The sequence below is a fragment of the Olea europaea genome, chromosome 13 (assembly GCF_002742605.1).
Source record: "Olea europaea var. sylvestris chromosome 13, O_europaea_v1, whole genome shotgun sequence".
NCBI lineage: Eukaryota > Viridiplantae > Streptophyta > Magnoliopsida > Lamiales > Oleaceae > Olea > Olea europaea.
The window spans coordinates 7,412,101-7,434,672 of NC_036249.1; the positions used below are offsets into that span (position 1 = coordinate 7,412,101).

Below are 22,572 nucleotides of genomic sequence, written 5' to 3' on the forward strand. Positions count from 1 at the left end.
TACGTTCATTTTGTTTATTCCGTTATCGGTTAGTTATTGCATCTAGTAGCAGTGTGTTAGCATATTTTTTTAATATTTTTGTTTATCGAACGTTATTTGCATAGGGTTCTAATATTTGAAATTTTGTAGGATGGAATATCATCTGGACGACGCTGTCAAACAGATCCCTGGTAAAGTTACCTCGAATTGTAACTTTACCAGCTTCGCTTTGGCATTGGATTTGATGGACGACGATCACGCAGATATATTACGTCGATCATGCTTATGGCCATTGTATTCGTTGCGTGATGTACAGTGGTCTTGGCAGCTGCTGGATGCCCTGTTATGTCGCTTGCTGAAGTCAGTTGACGGAGACGCCCTCCATTTTGATCTTGGGGGCAAGGTAGCCACGTTCTCTATATTTGAGTTTACTCTCGTCACTAGACTGCGATGTACGGATGATGCAGAGGCGAAGGCCTGTGTTCCGAGGAACAGGAGGCTGTTGAACGAATATTTTCATGGACAGACGACGGTTACTCTAGCGCAGCTAGAAGATGCATTAAGGAGATGTGATCGGATGTCTGATAGGTTGAAGTTAGGATTGGTGCTTATCATCGAGAGCATACTCCGGTGTCATCACAAGAAGACATCGATTGACATTTTTCATTTGGAGGTTGTTGATGATATTGATGCCTTCAACAACTACCCATGGGGTTGGAGATGTTTTCTTGATACATTACGCGTGTTTAGGAGGGGGTTTTCAATGCCAAAGGGGGATAAGCCCGAGCGCAAGTACAATGCATATGGACTGCCGTTGGCGCTGCAGGTATATGTTTAAGTTAATGAATTACCTACACTTTTTTTATTGAATTCTATACATAATAATTGTAATTGTTTTAGATATGGGTGTACGAGATTGTCCCCATCTTGGCCAGTCGATATGCGAGGAGAGGAGAGACACTCCATCCTCGGATGCATCACTGGCGAGCACAAGACAAGCTGCTTGCCAGACAGTTATCGGCTCTCCTCGACGATCCTGAGGTACATATTATACAATTCCTATTTATTTTGTACGTCCTTTTACAATCTGAATACATAGTCATTAACTGTGACATATCAAAATGACAGCTTGAAGTTCTCACTGAATTGGCACCGTCGATCGAGGAGGAGAGTCATTTTTATATTCGCGAATTGCCTCTTCGTATTGCGCATGACGATCAGATGCGTGAGTCCAGGATAGATCGAGATAGGGTGTGTCACTGTGCAGGATTTGTTGAATATCGCTTCGATCTTGTAATTAAGTGCTTCACTTGTAATATTTATTTTTTCAGGAGGATCGTTCAGTACTACCTCCGTTGAGGATATCACGTCCACCGAGGAGAGCACGTCCAGCGAGGATGTCACCTCCGCTGAGAAGATCACGTCCAGCTACGCCAGAGGTTCAGATGCCTGAGTCCAGCGTTGATCGAGATAGAGTATGTTACTTGAAAATAATTCTTCGATTGTCGTTTTATTTTATTTGTTAGGTTATTCATTTGTAATAATTATTTTTTCAGGAGGGCCGTCCAGTATCGCCTTGTAACGCCCCGAATTCTCGAAAACTGAAGCGTTAAAATAATATTCGTTTCTTTCTTTGGTTCGACTCCTTTGACGTTAGCCAAAGTATTTTATAAATCCAATTTTTTTTTTAAATATATAAAAATATAATGGAAGGTAGTTATCTATATAACTTAGGCAAATGTAGCAAAATTTGATTTTTTGTAAAAGATTTGAAGACAAATCGACAGTTACGGATTTAACGACAGCGGAAGAAAAATATTTTTGGCCTAGCAAATGTCTATTAAAATTTATGAAATTTTTACAGGGACTAAATCATTCATATATGTACCACATATAAAAATTTGGGGTTTCGACGATAACATTTGAAGCACGAAAATATTACTCGAATATGCTGGACAAGAATCTGATGCAGTTTACTAAAACGGGCGTAACTTTATTTTTAGATAATATTTTCGAGAAATTCCAAAGGCTACTTTTAGAAGACTCATAGACCTTTCAAAACCCACTGATTTCACTTAAAAACATGTGCCATAGCCCAAGTTATGCTATTTTCAACTAGAAGGACAGAAACTGAAATTTCCACCTAGCATAAAATAAAACTTCATACAAATTAATCCAACACTTTTAAATTCTTGTTAACATGCACTGTCTAAAAATGGAACAAAATAAACATTAAAAAGCATTTCTAAAAGTTCGTCTAAGTTCCATGAAATATTTACATAAATAGAAATATTCACTAGAAATTGAAAGAATTAGAGATTGCCGAACACTTGCCACTATGCCAACCATTGCCATGCCTCGATCTTAACCTGTAAAATTATTTGTAGGGATGAGTACTATAAATAATACTCAGTAGGAAACACTTAAGTAAACAGTAAAAATATATATTTTCAGAAATGCAAACTTTGGTCAATTGTGTCACCGTCAATTTCAAGCGAATTGGTGATCAGTCAGTCCGCTTACTCTTAGGTTTTGATAACCCCATTTCATTTGTCATAATCATCTCTTCATCTCTTGTTTAAACCACCAAACGGTGATTCCATCATGAGCAACACAATAACACATTTAATGCAAACGAAAATATATAAATCCTACATCACTTATTTAAGTGCCGAAACACCCCTACCTTAATGCTTGTAATTTGAAATATCCTTTCGTGTCCAAAGAATAAAATGCAGCGTACGTCTTGCCCTTTTCTTAGAAATTTTCAGATTCAAAGTTCTTTTTTTTGTCTATGAAAGAAGGGGCAAAATAATTTGATGCAATAAGTATGATAGGGAGAGAGAGAGAGAGTGGCCGTGTAGAATTATAAAATGGGAGTTACAAGTTTTCAATTGCAATGGTGGTAGGAGTTGTATTTAAAATTGGAGGTTACACTTGAGGAAATGGGGGTGGTTGAAATTTTAAAATGTTAACTTCCAAATGGATATGGATAGAGACGTGTAGGTTATCATCCCACTAACCAAATGGTAGTTTTAAAAACAAAATGGCAATTAACAAAATGGAGATTAATATGCTAAGATAGGGTTGGTTAGAATTGGAGGTTACAATGGATAATAAAGTGGGGGTAATGGATAAAAATTGGAGTTGAAATTTTATCTTCAAATGAATGATCGGGGACGGTTTTGGCATTGACAAAAATGGAAGTTTATTAGAATGGTAAGTTGGAGAATAAATGATGGATGATGAAACATGCAAGTAATTTGTCCAAATAAAAAAAAATAGTTTACATAATGGAAACAANATTTTGTTTATTCCGTTATCGGTTAGTTATTGCATCTAGTAGCAGTGTGTTAGCATATTTTTTTAATATTTTTGTTTATCGAATGTTATTTGCATAGGGTTCTAATATTTGAAATTTTGCAGGATGGAATATCATCTGGACGACGCTGTCAAACAGATCCCTGGTAAAGTTACCTCGAATTGTAACTTTACGAGCTTCGCTTTGGTATTGGATTTGCTGGACGACGATCACGCAGATATATTACGTCGATCATGCTTATGGCCATTGTATTCGTTGCGTGATGTACAGTGGTCTTGGCAGCTGCTGGATGCCCTGTTATGTCGCTTGCTGAAACCAGTTGACGGAGACGCCCTCCATTTTGATCTTGGGGGCAAGGTAGCCACGTTCTCTATATTTGAGTTTACTCTCGTCACTAGACTGCGATGTACGGATGATGCAGAGGCGAGGGCCTGTGTTCCGAGGAACAGGAAGCTGTTGAACGAATATTTTCATGGACAGACGACGGTTACTCTAGCGCAGCTAGAAGATGCATTAAGGAGATGTGATCGGATGTCTGATAGGTTGAAGTTAGGATTGGTGCTTATCATCGAGAGCATACTCCGGTGTCATCACAAGAAGACATCGATTGACATTTTTCGTTTGGAGGTTGTTGATGATATTGATGCCTTCAACAACTACCCATGGGGTTGGAGATGTTTTCTTGATACATTACGCGTGTTTAGGAGGGGGTTTTCAATGCCAAAGGGGGATAAGCCCGAGCGCAAGTACGATGCATATGGACTGCCGTTGGCGCTGCAGGTATATGTTTAAGTTAATGAATTACCTACACTTTTTTATTGAATTCTATACATAATAATTGTAATTGTTTCAGATATAGGTGTACGAGATTGTCCCCATCTTGGCCAGTCGGTATGCGAGGAGAGGAGAGACACTCTATCCTCGGATGCATCACTGGCGAGCACAAGACAAGCCGCTTGCCAGACAGTTATCGGCTCTCCTCGACGATCCTGAGGTACGTATTATACAATTCCTATTTATGTTGTACGTCATTTTACAATCTGAATACATAGTCATTAACTGTGACATATCAAAATGACAGCTTGAAGTTCTCACTGAATTGGCACCGTCGATTGAGGAGGAGAGTCAGTTTTATATTCGCGAATTGCCTCTTCGTATTGCGCATGACGATCAGATGCCTGAGTTCAGGATGGATCGAGATAGGGTATGTCACTGTGCAGGATTTGTTGAATATCCCTTCGATCTTGTAATTAAGTGCTTCACTTGTAATATTTATTTTTTCAGGAGGATCGTTCAGTACTACCTCCGTTGAGGATATCACGTCCACCGAGGAGAGCACGTCCAGCAAGGATGTCACCTCCGCTGAGAAGATCACGTCCAGCTACGCCAGAGGTTCAGATGCCTGAGTCCAGCGTTGATCGAGATAGAGTATGTTACTTAAAAATAATTCTTCGATTGTCGTTTTATTTTATTTGTTAGGTTATTCATTTGTAATAGTTATTTTTTCAGGAGGGCCGTCCAGTATCGCCTTGTAACGCCCCGAATTCTCGAAAACTGAAGCGTTAAAATAATATTCGTTTCTTTCTTTGGTTCGACCCCTTTGACGCTAGCCAAAGTATTTTATAAAACCAATTTTTTTTTTAAATATATAAAAATATAATGGAAGGTAGTTATCTATATAACTTAGGCAAATGTAGCAAAATTTGATTTTTTGTAAAAGATTTGAAGACAAATCGACAGTTACGGATTTAACGACAGCGGAAGAAAAATATTTTTGGCCTAGCAAATGTCTATTAAAATTTATGAAATTTTTACAGGGACTAAATCATTCATATATGTACCACATATAAAAATTTGGGGTTTCGACGATAACGTTTGAAGCACGAAAATATTACTCGAATATGCTGGACAGGAATCTGATGCAGTTTACTAAAACGGGCATAACTTTATTTTTAGATAATATTTTCGAGAAATTCCAAAGGCTACTTTTAGAAGACTCATAGACCTTTCAAAACCCACTAATTTCACTTAAAAACATGTGCCGTAGCCCAAGTTTATGCTATTTTCAACTAGAAGGACAGAAACTGAAATTTCCACCCAGCATAAAATAAAACTTCATACAAATTAATCCAACACTTTTAAATTCTTGTTAACATGCACTGTCTAAAAATGGAACAAAATAAACATTAAAAAGCATTTCTAAAAGTTCGTCTAAGTTCCATGAAATATTTACATAAATAGAAATATTCACTAGAAATTGAAAGAATTAGAGATTGCCGACCACTTGCCACTATGCCAACCATTGTCATGCCTCGATCTTAACCTGTAAAATTATTTGTAGGGATGAGTACTATAAATAATACTCAGTAGGAAACACTTAAGTAAACAGTAAAAATATATATTTTCAGAAATGCAAACTTTGGTCAATTGTGTCACCGTCAATTTCAAGCGAATTGGTGATCAGTCAGTCCGCTTACTCTTAGGTTTTGATAACTCCATTTCATTAGTCATAATCATCTCTTCATCTCTTGTTTAAACCACCAAACGGTGATTCCATCATGAGCAACACAATAACACATTCAATGCAAACGAAAATATATAAATCCTACATCACTTACTTAAGTGCCGAAACACCCCTACCTTAATGCTTGTAATTTGAAATATCCTTTCGTGTCCAAGAATAAAATGCAGCGTACGTCTTGCCCTTTTCTTAGAAATTTTCAGATTCAAAGTTCTTTTTTTTTGTCTATGAAAGAAGGGGCAAAATAATTTGATGCAATAAGTATGATAGGGAGAGAGAGAGTGGCCGTGTAGAATTATAAAATGGGAGTTACAAGTTTTTAATTGCAATGGTGGTAGGAGTTGTATTTAAAATTGGAGGTTACACTTGAGGAAATGGGGGTGGTTGAAATTTTAAAATGTTAACTTCCAAATGGATATGAATAGAGACGTGTAGGTTATCATCCCGCTAACCAAATGGTAGTTTTAAAAACAAAATGGCAATTAACAAAATGGAGATTAATATGCTAAGATAGGGTTGGTTAGAATTGGAGGTTACAATGGATAATAAAGTGGGGATAATGGATAAAATTTGGAGTTGAAATTTTATCTTCAAATGAATGATCGGGGACGGTTTTGGCATTGACAAAAATGGAAGTTTATTAGAATGGTAAGTTGGAGAATAAATAATGGATGATGAAACATGCAAGTAATTTGTCCAAATAAAAAAAAATAGTTTATATAATGGAAACAAAAATAGTAGTATTAAAATAAAGTGTGTCGTAAGAAAAATAATGTAGCCAAATTAACATAAAATTTTGTCGGTTAAAAGCGATTTTAACACCTTGTAAAATTTAAGAAAATCAAGTGCGTAAAATTTTACTTTCGTGACCAAAATTTAATTTAGACTATTAGGAAGTGTCGTAGCGACAAAATAATATAACCCCAATTATATTTGAGTCCTATAAGAAAATTTTATTTGAAATGAACAAAACACATTTTTTTTTCGGTCGCTACACGCCTCTTGCACCTAGTCCCCGTACTTCGACGATTGATTTGTTCGACCTCCTGATGGAGATGAGAGGAGACATGGCAGAGTTACGAGATAATGTCATGATACTACGAGCTGAGTTCGGGGACATGGCACAGTTACGATATGATGTCGCGATGTACATTTATTTTAACATTGTACAGTTCATTCATTTATTTGTAATTACGAAAAAATTGTAAAATGTTGATTATTTATGTAATATTTAAATATTTATTTTACAATGTAGCCTACCGTATAATGCAGTGTTTAGAAAAAGCTTCGATTTCAAATAATTAATATAAATCATATGCACAACAAATGAATGTAATGAATGAAATGTTTGAAAAAAATACTAAATCTAATAATTCACATAAATAATATGCATAAATAATTAACGTTAATGTTATAAATAATTACATTGCCAATAGTTATTAAAATTACACATCCGTTACATTGTCATGTAGAGGAATCTGACTTGTACAATATCTTCTAGTATGCCCTGTTGCACCGCACCTACTGCACTTACGAGGCTGGGAAAACTCTTCGATAGATGGTATTCTAGACGTACGTGTACGTCCAGAAGTACGTGGTCCAACTGCTGGTGGCAACAAGTTATTCAGTGGGAGAATGTGGTCGGGCACTTCCCACTCGACTTCATTTGGTACAGGAAATATTGTTTCCGTATATGCTGCTCTCCAATAATCAGTCATGTAATACACACTGCATAAGGTGTGTAGTAGTAATCCTCTATGCATAGCCACTGCCACTGCATGTGTACATGGAAAACTCTCCAACTGAAACCATCTACACGTGCACGTGTTATCATTCAAGTCCACAATGTATCCGAAATTACGTGCACATCTCACGGAGAAGCGAAAAAATTACGTGCACATCTCATGGAGAAGCGAAATTGATCCAGTGGTTCTACATATACCTTTCTTGCCACATCTAGAGTCTTGAAGAGCTTATCTTCTTGAGCCGGGGTTAGCACACTTGCACAACTCTGTGATTCCTCACGTCGATCATGAAACAACTGTTATAGCTTGTCACGAATGTTCTCAATCATTGCGAGAATTGGTAACTCTCGATCTTTCTTGAATAAAGCGTTAAGCGACTCCGCATTGTTCGACGTCATCATGTTGTATCAACGTCCTGGAAAATGTGATCGTGCCCAATGTTCAATCCCCATCTCTGTTAGATACTCCCATGCAGCAGATTTACTGTCTATTTCGACCATGAACTTATCAAACTCTTCAAAACTGTAAGCCTCTGCAGCTCTCCTAAACAACGCAACGACGCCATTGCCTCGATACTTGGTCTTCAAGTTTCCCTGTATATGGTACATACAATAACCATGATGTGCCTCGGGGAAGACTTCGACGATACCATTTATTATTGACTGCCCTCGATCGGTTACAATTGCAAGATTTTCGACATCTCCAATTACTTCCCTCAACTTCGTGAAAAACCAACTCATTGCTACATCATTTTCTCCGTCGACTATGCCGAACGCAAGAGGGTAAATTTGGATGTTCGCATCTTGGCATGTTGCAATAATCAACTTGCCCCCGTATCTCGCCTTAAGGGTTGTACCGTCGACTAAGATTAGGGGTCACATTGTATTTCGAAATCCTCGAACACATTGTCCAAGGGCCATAAAGAAATATTTGAAGCGATTTTCGTCATCCTTCTCAATAAAAAATGCCGACCCAGTATTAATTCTTCCCATGTTATAACAATACCTGGCCAATGTAAATAAAAATAATCATAATTTAGATAATATATTAAATATTAAATGAACAGAAAAATAAACAATTCAATTAAATAATTAATTACATATAAATAAACAATTGAAATTAAATAATTAAAATTTAAAATAACAAAGAAATAAACACTTAAACAATGAAATACCTGGCTAATTTAGCATAACTCTCCTCAGCCGAACCCATCAAATCCTCCAATGCACATTCTTTAGCCTTCCAAACCTTCTGATAGCTCATGACCACCCCGTACGCTTGTCGAACATCATTAATGATATCCGAAGGTCTGTAGATCGTTCGTGGATCCTGGAACTTGTGCATTATTTCTTGACCAATGAACCATGATCGGGCCTGCCTATGATCATTTCGACGAATACCCACTTCGCAAGTATGTTCCCGTGCATACTTACGGACTACAAAGAACTCATTCGTGTCCATATTAGTCGCTCGCAAACGCCAATGGCAACTGTTGTCAACGCAGATAATTGTGTATAACGACTTTTTTGATTTCTTCACTTTAAACTCGAAGTTATGTTTTAAAGCAATCCGGTGCACAGCTTCTTGCAATTCTTTCTTTGATTCGAATAGTTGCTCGACATATACATCTTCATCATCGGGAACTACACGCGAACAATTAGAGGACCGCGTACTCGGTCCGGCCTGTGAGCTCCCACCCGACTCATGTCTCCTACGAGATAAAGCAATCAAATCCTCGTTTGTAAATGCATTTTCATTCTCGTTGTCTTCAACTATCGATGGAATTCTGTGGGTAACAGTGTGACCATGGTGAGTAGCAGTGGTCTCGGGAATAACCACATCATCTTCATGAACAATCTGAATTGTATCCCAAACATCATTTACATTACGATTCTCTTCATTTGAAACTTCGTGTTCACCCTCGTGGACATTCTTCCCCAATAAAGTTACGCAAATAGGAGTCGACTTCCGGTCTTGGTTCAATTTAATTAGATATTTCATTTCCACTTCAGAAGTAATTTTCATAGGTGAAATTGAAATGGTTGAATGCTTATGAAACAAAAATCCCAATTCCATATCATACTGAGAGGGATCGACGTTAAGCATGTTTTGTATATCACTGTACATTTCTGCGAACGATGTACTCCTTATTATAAAAATTGCTTTAACCACATCTCCTTCACTCGTCCATTTCCATTCCCACTGAGTATTTTCATTCATTTGAAATTCACCAAAGTAACAAATTGGGACACATGCTGATGCTATATCTGCCACAAATTAAAAATAAGGAATTAATATATAATTTTTTAAATTGTTCATTTCATATTTAATTTAATTTAATACTTTAAATAATTTATTGATTATTTTAATTGTTTCAAAAATATTTATTTCAATTAGTATTTAAATATTCATTAATATTTATTTCAATAAACATATATCAATGAACAAATAAATTCTAAAATCTGAAAGGGGAGGGAAAAAAAAAACCCGGCTGGGCCGGCTGTTTCCAGCGGCCCAGACAACTGAGCCGGCTGTTTCCATCCAGCCCGGACAACTGGGTCGGCTGGAAATATTTGGCCCAACTTTTTCGTCCGTTTCATCTGAAATTTACGCTTGAATTTTTTTTTTTTCCCCTTTTTCAATGAAATTTTTTAGTTTAAAAAGTACCCCGGTTGTGGCTGCAGTTATTTCAACTTTCCATAATTGGCTAAACATGACAAAACTGTCGATTTCTCTGCAACTATCCACATCGAGATAATTATAAAAATTGAAAAAATTCCCCTCGGCATCCAAATAGATTAGATAGAGTGCAGCTGCAAGAAGCGAAATTGATTTCCGGAAATAGTAGTAATGGAATCGATTGTGCAAATGCCGTACGATGCCACAGTTCGCCTTATGCTGGCTTCACTCGAACGCAATTTGCTGCCGGACGTCGTTATACGACGGCTCACTCGCCTGCTTCTTGCCAGTCGTCTCCGGTCCGGTTATAAACCCTCCGCTGAGCTCCAATTGTCCGACCTCCTCCGCTTCGCGCACAGTACTGTCTAAAATTTCTGAGTACACTCTCGAGTAGTTAAAGAATGAATGTTTATTATATTTCTGTGAAATGCATTTAGTTGTTGTTTTACGGTTTATTTGAGTTTCAAAGTGAAATGGACGATCCCCGAAGAAAATGTTACTGATTTATTTTTTATCTGCTTGACTTTTGAGGAAAAAATAGATAGAACTGTTCACATTAATTTTTCAAGTAGAAAAAATTGAAAATTAATTTTTCAATTAAATATTATTTATATTATATTTATTTATTGAAATGTGAAAGTGAAATCTATAGCTAATTTATTTAATAAAAAAAGCTTATATTTAAAAATATCACATTAATTTTTCTGGTTTGACATTATTTATAATTTCATCATTGATTTTTCAATTAATGTTTATTACATATGTCTAATGTTTATAAATTTGCTTTTTTACTGCATGACTTGAGTTTCATACAATTTGTAATCTGTTGCTAATATATCTTTAATTTGTAGAATTTCGAGGAAAAGATTTTAAATTTAAAAAATAATCACATCATATTTTCAAGTTAATGTTATGTTCAAATGAAAGGATCATAGAATTGATATAAACTTCACTGTGAGAAATTGCCCATTTGAACTCAATTATAGCCAAAGTTAATAGTTATCACAGTTCATTCTTGTCTTGTATTTCCAGTACTTTTATTTAAGCCTCTTCAAGATTTGGTGATGTAGAGCAGACAGAAAGAGAGTAAAATGGAAATGAATCACGACACTATATCTCAGCACAGGGGCATACTGATACAAGAAAACATACTAATGTAATGCATACATTCTTTTCAGCCATGCCTAGTGAATTAGGTTTGTCTAAAGAATTTAGAACATCCTAGCTCAGATTTTAGCCATGCCAAGATGTTCTGGCTGATTTCCCAGAGTACACCAGCTTCCCATTTTCCCCCTATCCTTCCAATTTTTGTGTAATTTTTATGTTACATGGTTTATACAAATCAAAGGAGCTAGATGAATGCTGCTAGACATTGTATAGTAATACCCTATCAAAATATTAGGTGTATATTCAAGAGCATTTTGAAAAATGTCAAAATGGCGGTCAAATGTGAATTGTGGTTATCCATTGCTAGTCATGCTAGAGTATAGGTGATTGGTAGTTGTTGTGGCATTTCAGCGCTTATCATGCTATGATATCGTAACGGAACATATAGAATGACCTATACCAATAAGGATTGGTAATCTGGCCCTAATTAGGTTTTTGATTTCATGGAACTTTTGTTTCCCAGAAAAGTATATACTTCAATTGCTCTTTCCTTGCAGCATTAAGAGAAATGCCAATAGCCATTAAGACAGAAAGGCCAAAATCCCAACATTATGAAGTTCCGACATCTTTCTTCAAGCTTGTTCTTGGAAAGCATCTTAAATACAGGCAAATATTTCCGTATTCTCTGAAATTTTATTCTTTTAATATAAACATCTTTCATGTTGACGTTTAGTATTGGAGTCTGGTGTTCTAAATTTGAAGACTGAAAGCTTGCTCTTTATGGGAGATTTTGTTTCATGATAATCTGCAAGTCATTGACTCTGTTGGGAGCTGATCAAGGTATTAATGCATGATTTGTTACAGTTGCTGCTTCTTTTCTGACAAGTCAAGCACCTTAGAGGATGCTGAAAAGGCAATGTTGGAGTTGTACTGTGAGAGGTCGCAAATAAAAGATGGCCATGCTGTTCTTGATGTTGGATGTGGCTGGGGATCACTTGCTCTCTACATAGCAAAGAAATATCCCAATTGCCAGATTACAGGGATTTGCAATTCAGTGACCCAGAAAGCGTACATTGAGGAGCAATGCCGGTATTTTTCCTTGATAATTTATCTTATATAAAATATGCCATTTAGGCATAAAATTCTTGCTGATTGACCTGTGTAGACCTCATAATTTATTGTGCTTGTAGGCAGTTACCTTTTTTTGTTTAAAAAAAGATTCCACTGATAATTTAAATGGGTTAATTTCACAAACGGTCACTGAACTTATCTGAAAATTACAAAATGGTCACTGAATTTTAAAATTTGCAAAAACGGTCACTGAAGTTTAGAGCGCTTTTAGAAACGGTCACTAAAGTTTAAAAATTTGCAGAAACATTTACCCAGATTTTAAAGATTTTTGGGCGAGACTTGCGGCAATTTTTTGGCAACTTTTGACCACCAAGACCGCTGAATTTGGATACCATTGGAAAGCTACAATGTCCTTTTCAATTACTAGTCAAAATCTCCCCATAACTCCAAAGAATTCGGCTGGAATAGGTCCACAAAGTCAGCTCCCCGAAATATGAAAAATCTCCACAGATTGGGGAGCTGACTTTGTGGGCTTATTCCGACCGAATTCTTTGTAGTTATGGGGAGATTTTGGGTGGCGATTGAAGAGGATATTGTGGGCTTTTCAACGGTATCAAAATTTGACGGTCTTGGTAGTCGGAAGTTGCTAGAAAATTGTCGGAAATCTCGTCCAAAAATCTGAAAAATCTTGGCAGATTTTCAGATTTCGAGGAGCTGAATTTGTGGGCTTATTCCGGCCGAATTTTTTGAAGTTATGGGGAGATTTTGGATGGTAATTGAAGAAGACATTGTAGGCTTTTCAACGGTATCCAAATTCGGCGGTCTTGGTGGTCAGAGGTTGCCGCAATCTCGCCTAAAAATCTGGGTAGATTTTTCAGATTTCGGAGAGCTGAATTTGTCGGCTTATTTCAACGAATCCTTTGGAGTTATGGGAAGATTTTGGGTGGTAATTGAAGAATACATTGTGGGCTTTCCAACGGTATCCAAATTCGACGGTCTTGGTGGTCAGAGGTTGTCGTAATCTCGCCTAAAAATCTGGGCAGATTTCGGAGAGTTGAATTTGTCGGCTTATTTCAATCGAATCCTTTAGAGTTATGGGGAGAATTTGGATGGTAATAAAAGAGAACATTGTGGGCTTTTCAACGGTATCAAAATTCGGCGGTCTTAGTGGTCTGAAAATTGCCGCAAAACTCGTCCAAAAATCTGAAAAATCTTAGCAAATTTTCAGATTTCAGGGAGCTGATTTTGTGGGTTTATTCTGGCTGAATCCTTGGAGTTATGGTGAGATTTTGGGTGGTAATTGAAGAGGACATTGTGGGCTTTCCAGTGGTATCCAAATCTGATTGTTTTGGTGGTTGGAAGTTGTCGGAAAATTGCTGCAAACCTCGCCCAAAAATCTTAAAAATCTGGGTGACTGTTTTTGCAAGTTTTTAAACTTCAGTGACCGTTTCTGAAAGCGCTCTAAAATTCAGTGACCGTTTTTTATTTTTCAGGTAAGTTCAGTGACCTTTTGTGAAATTAACCCTAATTTAAATTTAGCATTATTTGGCATTATTTCAACTAGATATTGTCTATTTAACAAAGACTACATCCAAAATATAACTTTGCACTCTCTTATTTTACATGGAAGGGTGGGAAGTGGACAAAAATCTTATAGAATATTTTGACTCCTTAACTTCGATAGCATATCTTACCTACAAATATGTCTTATAGTTTTGCTCCATCTGAATCCTTCTCAATCTCCACGTAAAAGCCTTGAATACATCTAAGTTCTGTATCTATATTGATTCCTCAAGCTTGGCTCAACTTATTACTTATTAATTCAATTTTGTCCATCTGAATATCAAGTCACCAGATTTAAGTGCTTATTTATCTCCAGCTTCGAATTTATAGTAGATATGGGGGAGGCGTCTTAAATCCTTGTTCCTCGATAATGCTTTGCTTTACTCCCAGCTTTGGATTTATGCCGCATAGCCTTGGATCTGTGAAGGGTTCGACAAAGTAATAATATAAAATATAGTTAAAAACAAATAAACTAACAGAAAAGGAATTATTAACAGGGACAAAATTGCAGAAAGCAGGACTCTTCTTGAAATTCTGTTTGGTCAGGCTTCTTCCCATTTTTGTGTTTATTATCGACTTTTTGGAGAGTTGCTGCCAAGTTTCTTTTCTTTGGAAGAGGATCATTCTTTTTCTCTCTCCCTTGCTTTAGTTGGTACCCAGATTCAATTTAAATTTCTCATAGGTAGAGGTCTTGGATTCGAACATTAAGGGACGTGACAGAAAATCATGAGAGGTAATAGGGCATATGCTCTCCCAAAACAGACATTATGCCCTTGCTTGGCCCCTCATTATTGGAGATTTTAATTTTTAGAATAGTGTCTTTGGAGAATGTGTAATTAAAAAAAAAAAAAAAAAAAGGAAAAGTTTGCTGTTTAAGTTTAATATTACTTTATTGAAAAATGTGTAATTGGAAAGAAGATAGATAAAAATGTATTAAAATTTTAATTGGGCCAAATGGGGGCTATGGATAATATAACGACTTGAGCATAGAATTCGGTCGTTACACTATCTTTTCTTTCCAATCAAACGTATTCCAGTTCTAGTTTGAGCTTCAATTTCTCATTCGACCAAGCACAATTTGGGCAAGTGGATACATAATTTCAATGTTCTCGTAGAGGAGAATGCAAATCTACTTAATCTCCCAAGAACAAGAAGTGAGTCCCAGTCAAATTATGCCAAAATCCAGCCATTTTCCAACATCGATCTCAGCAAAACTTTGACGTGAAGTTGACATAGATGTTTGAAATGTGGTATATTTTTCTGGAATCATTCCAATTCTTAAATGCTCAATCTTCACTAACTTATTAGTAGCTAAATGATTTATTATGATCAAAACTTGGTTTATAGTCTGAAGGTAATCCATCAAGATTTGCATTATAATTTTTTTAAAACCTCTTGCATACCTTCTCAGCTCTTATAGGAAACTGGAACAAGATCCATCTATGTATTTCTACATACAATTAAGGCCTATATTGATTTCCATCTTTGTTCATATTTTTCTCCCCAAAACGAAACCTGTAGCAAGAAATTCCTTCTGACATTAATTATTCTGCCTCACAGGGATCTTCAAGTGCAGAATATTGATATCGTAGTTGCAGATATTAGCACATTTGATATGGAAGCTTCCTACGACAGAGTATTTTCTATTGAAATGTTTGAGGTACCTAATTCTTGTCAATTCCTAAACTAGGCCATGAGGTTTGGGGAGGCTGATAAGCTTGTTTTGTTCTTTGAAAAACAGCATATGAAAAACTATCGGGACCTTCTTAAGAAGATATCCAGGTGGATGAAACCAGACGGTCTTCTTTTTGTCCATTATTTCTGCCATAAAACATTTGCTTACCACTTCGAGGTAATTTTGCGTGATTGTTTTTCTTTTCTGTTATTGAAACTCAAAGTTGAAGAACATAAGATATTGTTGATTTCTGCAAACAATTGCTGCTGAATTGTTCTCATCAAATTTAAACAAAGAGACTAAATAACCATTTCAATAACTCTATTGTAGGATGTCAATGAAGACGATTGGATCACTCGGTACTTCTTCGATGGAGGCACGATGCCTTCAGCAAACTTGCTCCTTTATTTTCAGGTGAGCTTACCACAAACTCTCTTTGCTGATTTCTCCCTGCAGTTTCCTTGAAAATGAGCTTTTGCTACATCTTGAGATGTAGCCAAGTAAAACGACATCCGTTTCAATTAGGAAAGAAAAAGAGAAAATGAAGGAACTATTAATATCAACACTTCAGGAAAAATTTACACTATCCTGTATTTCCATGAAGAGACAAAGGAACATTTTCCCACTAAAACGCAAAAAATAACAAAGTATATGCTTTAATTTGCTTGAAAGGAACTGAGAAACGAACTGTTCAGGGATTATGTAAGCACAGGGGCTCAATTTTTATTGATGATGGTTTTACTATTGGAACTTTGAGGCCAAGTACGACTAGCTACTGCTGGTTCTTTTTAATATGCAGGATGATGTGTCAATAGCTGATCACTGGCTTATTAACGGAAAGCATTACGCACAGACAAGGTAACGGATGGATTTTGCGAAGTTATTAATAATACTTCCTGGAATATGACAATGAGAAAAAATTGGGTTTGATATTGGAATGGTACATGAATCCTATGAAAATGCTGAGCTAGCACTTGATCTTGCAGTGAAGAATGGCTCAAAAAAATGGATAAGAACTTGAATTCTGTGAAGCCAATAATGGAATCAACTTATGGCAAGGATTCAGCTGTTAAGTGGACTGTCTATTGGAGAACATTTTTCATTGCAGTTGCTGAACTATTCGGGTACAATGATGGAGAAGAATGGATGGTTTCCCATTTTCTCTTCCGGAAGAAATGACTAGTAAATTCTCAAACCGTAAATCCATATGGCCAACATACAGTTTCAAAATTTCTACCATTTGGAGTACTAAATATGACATCAGCTCAAGGTTTTTATTATGTATGCATGGATTGAATTGAATTAATCGTGAATTTCATATGCTATACATTGCTAGATCCAAAATCTTGGTTCACTTCTAATAACTGCATTGTTTGTTCACCGGGCTGACTTGGGGGATTATTACTTCATATCTTGTACTCCCTCCGTCCCATTTATATATGCCGACTTTCCTTTATTTTATTTATCCAGATTATATAGTCCTATTTTTTTCATTAAAAATGTTTTATTTTGTCCATTTACTAATAAACTCTTTTTTAATTTGTTTAATTCTAACCAATCATTCAATTTCTTTACTATCATCAACAATAATTTACTACTAGTTCTCGCTAATTAAATAAGGGTAAACTAGAAATTTTTTTGGTAAAAATTGTTTTCTCAATAACATTAAATAGGATTTCTTAATCCATGTGAAAAATAGAATTAGCCAATATAAATGGAACGAATGAAGTATAAATTATAAATGCTCTTTCCACGAATCTTTAAAAAGTATTTTTTTTCACATTTATTGTCAACTGCACATTTTTCCAATAAATTGATTTTGCACATAACCCATAACATTTTTTTATTAATCACATATTCTTCAAAAAATTACATTAGACATACCCTTATTATGATTGCACTTATTCTGATGATTCAATTGGATGTTTCAGTAAATAGATCAAATAGAACAAAAAGAAATACCTAGCGCAATCTGTGCTTCTAGCCTTTAACTTGGAGGCAGAACGGCCAATTTAATTAATTATAATGCCGTACCAGAGCATTGAGCTAAAATAGCTATACATATTGGTAGAATATGGCGTGTCCCAAATGGTACAGATACCAAAGGACATTGAAACCCCAGTTGAAAACTATAGGGCTAAACCATGTTGAACAGATTAAAGTTACATTCTATGACAGAAATGAAATGGTCAAACGGGGAAAAAAATTTGTGTTAGGTTCTGCTCTTAATCTTTCTTTGGGATTTCAAGTCCACCACCACTACGGAAATATTGTCTTTGCTGCCCTTCTGAAGAGCACGGTTAGATAGATACTCGGCTGCTGCTTGAGCTGCAGGATCAATTCCTTCACCCCTTCTGATGGGAAGAGTGACGCCATTATTTTTATGCCATACGAGTATCTTTTTACGAGCCATATCACAAACCTCCTCGTTGGTCATGACATCCCATAAACCATCACTAGCCAGAATGAGGCATTCGTCTTCCCTAGTCCGGGGAATAAAAACCACTTCGGGATCTGGAATAATCCAGGGTTTCAAGTATCTGTCCCCTGCAACAGCCAAGGAAAAGTTGAACATACTAAAATGCTAGTTTTCCATTAACTATAAATTTTAGTTGCAAATACACCACTGACTCACTCTACTTACGAGGACACTGGTGAAATACATTGTCTTACAATGGCTGACGTGTTAGAAAGATAGGTTCGTAATTGTCTAACATCTACTATTTCTGAGATATCCTAATACAATTCATGAACCTCTTTATTCTAACGATGCAAGTCTAGTACCCAGTACCAGTAACAAACAAGATTTTAGTTTTATTAATACTATCGTTTGCAAATCAATCCTCTCTACTAACTTTGCAAACAAGGTGTTTAATGTATTCTACTCCCTTGAATAATGAAGGCAAATGTTATGATAAGGAAATATTCAATGTCTCAAATAAGGAAAAGAAGATAGTTCATTATTTCAAAGGGAATGTCAGTAACATTTTCTTCTGATTAGGTAGTACCGTACAACCACCTACCCAAACAGGCCATATATGATTTGCCGTGTCTCATAGCATGCCAAACTTCCCCATCCCACCTGACCCATTCCCATCAGGAAATAAAGGTAAAGAGAAACAGGAAAACAAAATAGTATCCTCAATGAACAAACAACAAATATTAAAACAAGGCCTATAAATGGTATTTCATTTTTATATTGAACGGATAATCTCGAGAGGTGTTAACTCCACAAGTATTTGCATTCAATGAGAAGTTCAATCCAAATAAGGTTTTTTGCTCAACATCAGTAACAAAACCTAGGAATGACTGTCCTGTATCTACATTGCAGAACATTTCTAGGACTTCCAGAATACACGTCCACGTCACTAGAACAAATCTTAGGTTTACATTTTGACAATAAAAAGTATCGAACATTGGCATCTCATTACAGAGCACCTACCTCATGAATAATTGTGCTACTGTGCAGTGTGTAGGCTATGGTAGAACCATGAAATATTTCGGGGAAAAAAATAAAAATAAAAAGATAACGATGCACAGTTATTCACTTCATAATTGATTTTATAACGACAAGAAATTGAAAAAATATCCCTAAAAGATGTTAGGTACCCTACAGGAGCATGCGAGTTTTGATGCAATCTAATTTGAAACTGACAGAATGGGAAATAAAGGCGGTGAAATTTGTACCAATAGATCTAGACATTGCAAGGACACCAAAAACACGATGTCCATTCCACTGTATCACTTTTCCTCCGGCTGCTTCAATTCTTGCATATTCATCTTCCCTATTAGGCTAACGTAGGAAACAAAAGGATATTAGCTCATAATGATTACACAATATAAGAATGGATTTATAACATGTTCGGCCAGGTTTAAAGATTACATCTGACTTCCTTTCTAGAATAGTATGTTTGTCAGTAAAGAAGTAACTATGAAAATCATGTTTGACAAAATAAGTAGCTTAAACAGGCAAACGTGTTCTTTGCATGCTTACTTTATGATCCACCGATAATGCCATGGGCTCTTTCCCACGGCATAAGACTGCCCTTGAATCGCCACAATTAGCTACTATAATGTGTGATGAACAAACTATCGCAACAACAGCAGTCGAGCCAACAGTTTCCGGAACGACCGGTTCAATACTTGTTTTCCCTCCAATTTCGTCGTCAACTTTCAGAAAGCACTTGGTGAATGCTCTTCTCCACTTCTCTTGGCAGTTACCTTTACTACTTTCATCAATCAGATTGGCCATAATTGTTTCCAATTCCTCAGCCAAAGCCATATGCATTCGCTCCCGACAGTAATTTGCAACCTGAAAATACCAAATCTCAAACACAAGTTCATAGTTGTCAACAAAGGGTGTCCATTGTTGTGTATTCATACTTTTGTTTTTAGGTCACCCTAAATCCTATGTTATATAAAGGAATCTGAGGAATGGCCATTTTTCTATGCATGCAACGATGACAGAGAGCCGTCACGTCTCCTATTGTAAAACTTCTTGATTATAATGAAAACTTTTCAACAGCGAATGGACATAACTCTTACACTATAACGTTGTGTGTTTTAGTAGTTTTTCTGGTTTCTTTTACGTTTATCTTTGCAATTGAAGTAAGGATTTAAGATTTAAATTTTAATCCGTAACGTCTATTTGACACCAAATATGCATTCATGTGTGAGAGTGTGAGGGAGTGAGAAAGTGAGAGAGAGACCTGAGAGCCTCCATGGCCATCATAGACTCCAAAGAAATGGGTTGTCAAATGACTCAAACGTTGTGTCTCTCCATCAAGCACGCGATCATCAATTAGCATCTGTAGAGGAATTTTGAGAAACCTAGGCACAGTCGCAACTGCATCTTCCATTTCTGGTCTCCTCCCACACACAGATGTGAATCCCCAAAGGGGCACATAATCCACCTGAAAAACACTTCGCCTGATTCTTTCACACGAGGTTCCGTCCAACTGAATAACAACTGTTGATTTGGAAACCGAACCATCTGGAACATCTCCCCTAGCTCCTTCTGCCACAGATAAGGAATTAAAAGTGATATCACCAGCAGTTGGCTCTCCCAAACATGTTGCCTTTGCTATGATTTCATAATCACTCGTAGGCTTCTCAACTTCGATAAAATTTGTCGTTCCAATCTCAGAAATTGCCTCGAAACCTAAAAAATCATCACCACATATACTACTAGAATCACTCACCACAGACAGAGAACATGAGCTATCAAGAACTGGATCCCCCTCCAACGACGATAAACCATCCTCTTCACTTTCTTGGACTACAATATCCGTAGCTAGTGCGGCATCTCTCACACTATGAGTCTCCTCAGGCCCCAACAAAACTGTGGACTGAACATCAATTTCCAAATCACCTGAACTGCAATCCTCGCAATCACCGTTGACAGAGTTGGACATGGAGCTTTTAGGCCGGGAATCTAAAACGAGATTAGTCTTGTCAGCTTCCAACTTTAAGCCAGTAACATCGATACACCTTTCTACACTCAGAATATGACAAATCAAATTACCTAATTTAAATGGCACCGAAACCGCCAGATACAAATCCTCCATCTAAATCACTTTCAAAACAGTAGAAATAGTCACCCTCCTGCCCCTTTAAACTTACACTCATTGCCATTGTTATGTCAAATTAATTCATCGCCTTCTTGAAAATCTCAAAATAAAAATAGTGGGTTTCAACAAACCGTTTCCCATTCCTCAGAGGAAATGCATGACTAGAGCTAGAGCTAGATCAAGAACTCTTCAATTCACAGATGATTAGGCATTCAATTCAACCTGAAGAACCTTAAAAGTGGAATGGGTAGTTAGATCTGATGAGGAAAAATATAATAACAACTACCATTTGTAACAAATTTCACCATCAAAAAAAGGAAACATGAACAAAAATAATAAAAATCCTACAAATCCAATCGAATTACTCGTACATATAGGCAAAACAAAGAAATTAAGCTCAACCCTTTATCCTTGACAACGAACACAAGAAAAGAAAAAGAAAACAAAAGGGTTCATGTGAAAGAACCTAGGAACGCAAAGGAAGGGCAAAGTTTCAAGAATCACAAGAAAAATCTGAAAAGATAAGCACTTTTTTTCACATAAAACCTGAGTACCCTGGAGCTGAAGCAACCCCAAGTCAACCCCTTCCCGACAGCTTCCTTTTTGTCTATGATAACTCCCTCTTTCAACTAATAATCACTTCTAAACTTTCTTCAATATACACCCAAGAAAATAAGTGGAAAAACTAAATATATGTTATAACTAGTATCTTCTCCATTTATAAGAAAGCTTTAGAACTAACCCACCTTCCACGGTCTCCATTACTTTGAAATGAGCTAAAAACAGAGGAAAAATCATAAAAGAATATAATAATTTCAACTTTCGGCTGAATCCAATAAGAGCAGCGGAGAGAGTGTGTGTGTATAAATAAAATGGAAAATACTAGATATTTAATTGATTAATTGTAGTTATTAAATGCAGAAAGGGAGAGAAGAAATGGACAGGTGTCTAATCTTGAAGAGCATTTTAAAGCATCTCCACCAGTTTTTTACATGCGCCTTTCCCTTTTGCGTCCAACCATTGAAAGGTTGAAACCGTGTTACTCACTCAATTTACATCCGTATCATTTGTTGAATTTTTATTTTTATTTCAAATTTATCACTAAATTCATTATTTTACTCCAAATTTCAGAGTTGACCTCACAAATGATTATCTGATGTGACGTCGACGTAGAGGTCTTTTATGTCACCTGTCCATCAAAAAACTTAAAGCATATTCGATAATCCCAAAATTTTTATTTAAATGGTATTTATTCTAATTTAAAATAAGCGTATATTTGAAAAAAGTTTTGTAATACTAAAGGAAATTGGGATATCATAAAAAACATTTTATCAAGAAAA

General features: G+C 36.2%; 2 protein-coding genes across 6 annotated transcripts; one reads left to right on the forward strand and one right to left on the reverse strand.

Moving 5' to 3' along the window:
• The first annotated feature begins 10,248 nt into the window (after window positions 1-10,248).
• LOC111407464 ((S)-coclaurine N-methyltransferase-like) lies at window positions 10,249-17,123 on the forward strand. The gene is made up of 8 exons (XM_023036948.1): window positions 10,249-10,604; window positions 11,911-12,019; window positions 12,218-12,442; window positions 15,548-15,647; window positions 15,729-15,839; window positions 15,993-16,076; window positions 16,462-16,520; window positions 16,649-17,123. The coding sequence occupies exons 1-8, from the start codon at window positions 10,418-10,420 to the stop codon at window positions 16,839-16,841; spliced, it is 1,068 nt and encodes a 355-aa protein (XP_022892716.1). The 5' UTR covers window positions 10,249-10,417; the 3' UTR covers window positions 16,842-17,123.
• Window positions 17,124-17,621: 498 nt separating this feature from the next.
• LOC111407465 (probable protein phosphatase 2C 50) lies at window positions 17,622-22,175 on the reverse strand. 5 transcript variants are annotated; one of them, XM_023036952.1, is made up of 5 exons: window positions 21,979-22,175; window positions 20,372-21,454; window positions 19,657-19,974; window positions 19,350-19,455; window positions 17,622-18,209 (listed from the first exon to the last, which is right to left on the reverse strand). In XM_023036952.1, exons 2-5 carry the CDS (start codon window positions 21,227-21,229, stop codon window positions 17,875-17,877), a joined length of 1,617 nt encoding a protein of 538 aa, XP_022892720.1. In that variant the 5' UTR covers window positions 21,230-21,454; window positions 21,979-22,175; the 3' UTR covers window positions 17,622-17,874. The 5 variants fall into 5 exon arrangements, with proteins under 5 accessions (XP_022892720.1, XP_022892719.1, XP_022892718.1 ...); XM_023036951.1 differs by having other exon boundaries at window positions 20,372-21,463; XM_023036950.1 differs by having other exon boundaries at window positions 20,372-21,463; window positions 21,787-22,175.
• Between the last annotated feature and the right edge of the window lie 397 nt (window positions 22,176-22,572).